This window comes from Empidonax traillii, unplaced genomic scaffold (genome assembly GCF_003031625.1).
Source record: "Empidonax traillii isolate 1590-97213 ecotype Southwest subspecies unplaced genomic scaffold, ASM303162v1 scaffold267:size678996, whole genome shotgun sequence".
NCBI classification, from domain to species: domain Eukaryota; kingdom Metazoa; phylum Chordata; class Aves; order Passeriformes; family Tyrannidae; genus Empidonax; species Empidonax traillii.
The window spans coordinates 233,830-237,221 of NW_020955460.1; the positions used below are offsets into that span (position 1 = coordinate 233,830).

The 3,392-nt window shown below is 49.2% G+C and overlaps 1 protein-coding gene across 3 annotated transcripts in view; it reads right to left on the reverse strand.

Annotated features, from left to right (window-relative positions):
• Positions 1 to 3,392, reverse strand: part of PIGQ (phosphatidylinositol glycan anchor biosynthesis class Q) — a 58,504-nt gene that overhangs the window by 32,231 nt on the left and 22,881 nt on the right. For 2 of the 3 annotated variants that reach the window (XM_027889628.1, XM_027889627.1), the window contains exons 8-9: positions 1,527 to 1,607; positions 443 to 557 (exon numbers count right to left, since the gene is read on the reverse strand). In XM_027889628.1, the coding sequence (XP_027745429.1) occupies positions 443 to 557; positions 1,527 to 1,607 (196 nt within the window). The remainder of the gene's footprint in view (positions 1 to 442; positions 558 to 1,526; positions 1,608 to 3,392) is intronic. The other variant, XM_027889629.1, reaches the window with a different exon arrangement.

Consider the following 3,392-nt stretch of genomic DNA (forward strand, 5'->3'; position numbering starts at 1 on the left):
CCAAACACTCCTGGAGCTCTGGCAGCCTTGGAGTGCCATTGCCCCACCACCTTCTCAGGGAAAAAAACCTTTTCCTGATATCCAGCCTAAACCTCCCCTGGCACAGCTTCATGCCATGTTTAACTCTCTCAAGTTTACCTGACCTGCTGCTCTGAAACTGGAACAAAAGATGAACTCGTTTAGACGGTGTTTGCTTGGATGTCACTTTTAGCTGCCACAGGATTGGACTGAGGAAAGGTGCTCGTGATTCTGCTTCATTTGCCTTTCCATTGACACCCTCATCCTGCTCCTTGCAGGAACTGGTTAACAGCAGGGACACCTGCATGACTCAAGCCTCGTGTTCTTTCCTGCCCCCACTGCATCTTTCCATTCAGGAGTGACCCAGGGCACCAAAATTTGATGCATAATGCAAAATCCTTGGGGGCAGAGTTGAGGGACTTACCTGCGAGCCTGTAGGACCTGCAGAGCCGAAGGATCAGGGAATAAAGGGGCAGAGAGTCAATCAGGTCAACCAGCAAGTGGATGAGGCCTTGCACAATCACCACCAGCAATCGGAGCTACAAATACAGCGTAACAGAAAACCTCAGCAAACAGGAGATGAAACACCTGTAAATTCATGAGCTGAGCTGGGATCTGACGTTGCTGTGGGCTGAGCCAAAGTCCTGTGGGCTAAGCTAAAGCCTCCCGAAGTGGGTTTGATGTCCAGAAGGGCTGAGCATCCAATCCCTGTGTGAGGATCCTCGGCAATCTGAGCTTAAGGGTGTAAGTGGAATGAAGCTGCTATGGCTGGAGTCCTGCAAGGACATGGGACCTATTCCACTTTCAACAGCCACAGCTGGAAAGGAAGCCCAAATTCTCCCATCTCTAGTCAACTCCAGCACTGTGTACCACTGAATGTCAACTCTTCCCTCTCCAACAGGGAGCGGAAGTAGCTTATTTCTGCCCCACACAGAGTCTAAGCAAGAGCAGAGCAGTCAGGAATGAGCTCCCTGCTCCATGTTTTCTGTCCCTGATTAAAGCCCCTCCTTTTGTCACACTGCAGTTATTTTTTGCTGCCAAGCTCATCTGAAAAGAGAAGGCTCAAAAAAAGATGCTGAAAGCATGTGATTGTCACTGTCTGTGGAAAATTTGGCTCTGGGGAGAGACTGGTCATGTTGGGGGAAGAAAAGAAAAAGAAGTCCCAGCGCCTGAGCAAAGCCTGGCTGAGGGCATTTAACACAGCAAGTTAATTCCCTGGAAAAAAAGTTCTGGATCAAACCACAGGGGCTGTCACCTCGAATGTGGGATGGAAAGATAGAAAAACAGCTTCTGAGAGAAACAGTTTGTCCTGCTGGCCTGGATTTGCTGGGAATTCCCTTCAGAGAAACACAAACATGCATCCTGAATTCCACTTGAGCTGTGTGAGAATCCTTCCTAGGACACCCAAAATTTATATTTTCTTTATGGGTGACAATAAATGTCTAGGAAACCAATTTTTTACTATCCCAGAAGAGAGTATATGACTTGTTTCAAGGGTTAAATCTTACCAGGGTAAACACCAAATAATACAGTGCAGTTGTAGGCAGGAGGAACAGCAGGATGGTGAACAGCAAAGTGCCAATAAATAACTAGGGAAAAAGGAAACACAATCATGAGCAGAGCAACGGCAAAACAAAACACATTACAAATAAAAACCAGGAGACTGTGAGGCAGCAGAAGTTTGCAGGGCTCCTGAATGTGTTTTTTTACTGCCTATGTGAATAATGATGCTACCTGGGATATTTTCAGTATTTCTCCTCTCACTGGGCCTTCTCAGAAGGCTCCCTATTGTAGGAGTATGTTTGGGAAGATAAATAAAAGCTGGATCCTGACAGCATATTCCTTTATAGACAACACTCAAGATTTCCTATTTCAGCCCAGCTTCCTTAGGAAACAAGACTTACATGATCTTGCCGTTTGTTCCCACCACATCCACAAAAGTTTGGTGGATCAGTTTTCAGCAGAAAACTGTGGAAAGGAACAAAGAAGAGGAAATTTGGATGGAAATTTTGTAGAGAATTGAGAAGTACTTTTGTTCCTCCTTGTTTAGCAGAACAGGCACCTGGTTAAAAGCTGTCAGAATTTGGCTGATAAACATTCCCTCAGGTACCAGCCACAGGAATTCTACCTCTTGCTCAGTGGGAAACTGGGAGAGGAAGAAGCTGGAGTTACGGGGAGGGGAAGCAATATTCAGTGGATGAAGGAGGGAAAAATCCATGGAAAGCAGGTGTCATTGGCTCCACTGCCCACACAAGAAGTTATTTTTATTCTGGGTCAGCCCAGCTGGTGCAAGTCTAACTAATTCCAACTGGGAGAAATGCACATTTATGACGAATAGGGACCTGACTCTTCAAGTTTCAGTCACCACTTCCAGAACAGAGAAGCCCCAGGAGCACAGGGCACTGCCACTTCTGCAAAAAGGGATATGAAAGAAAAGAACCCCCCAGCCACGTCACAGAGGTGGATCAGCATCCCAGCTTTAGGCTCTTAACCAGGAATAGATCACAACCCAACCCATTCTCCTCACAGCAGTTGTTTCTCCCCTCCTCTGTCACTCCACTGCAGTTGCTTAAACCTCCAAAAGTCTTTTAAGGTCTCCTTTGAATGTCTCTGCCTCCCCAGCCAACGATACAATTCCCACTGGTCTCCAGAGCAGCAGGATGAAGCCTGAGTGCCAACCCAATTCTCCTCAAAGCACACAGGGACCGAGCCCTGATGCAAATCTGGCACGGAGGCTTTTAATCTCCAGAGAAACAAAACCAGCCCAGCGGTGGTGCAGGAGGCTCAGGGTTATCTGCTGTAAAGGGGGGAAGCTCCGACCCTGGGGAGTCCCCACATTACTGTATGATTTCAGTGATGTTGCAGCTGCCAGAGGAGGAGCAGTTCAGGCTCTGCTGGACGTTTGCGTGGCATTTCAGAATTAAAAAGAGCTTCCAGCGCTTGACAAAAAGCTGCCTCTGCCTGAGTGAGAGCGAGTGGGCCCCGCTCCAGCACAACGTGAATGAAACCGGGCCTTTTAATAGAAACGCTGCCACGGCTGTTACTGTGGCAACACTGCCGGGCACCGCATCGGGAACGGCCTCCAGCCCGCCCCCATTCCTGCTCCAGGCTCCCGGACTGCGGGAGCTGCAGCACCCACCACGGCCCGGGGCAGGGGCTCGGGGGGATTCAGCCCTCTGAGAATGAAGGGGAGGTTTGGGAAGGCTGGGGAAGGGAAGGGAAGGTTTGGGAAGGGAAGGGAAGGTTTGGGAAGGCAAGGGAAGGTTCGGGAAGGGAAGGTTCGGGAAGGTTCGGGAAGGTTCGGGAAGGGAAGGGAAGGGAAGGTTCGGGAAGGTTCGGGAAGGTTCGGGAAGGTTCGGGAAGGTTCGGGAAGG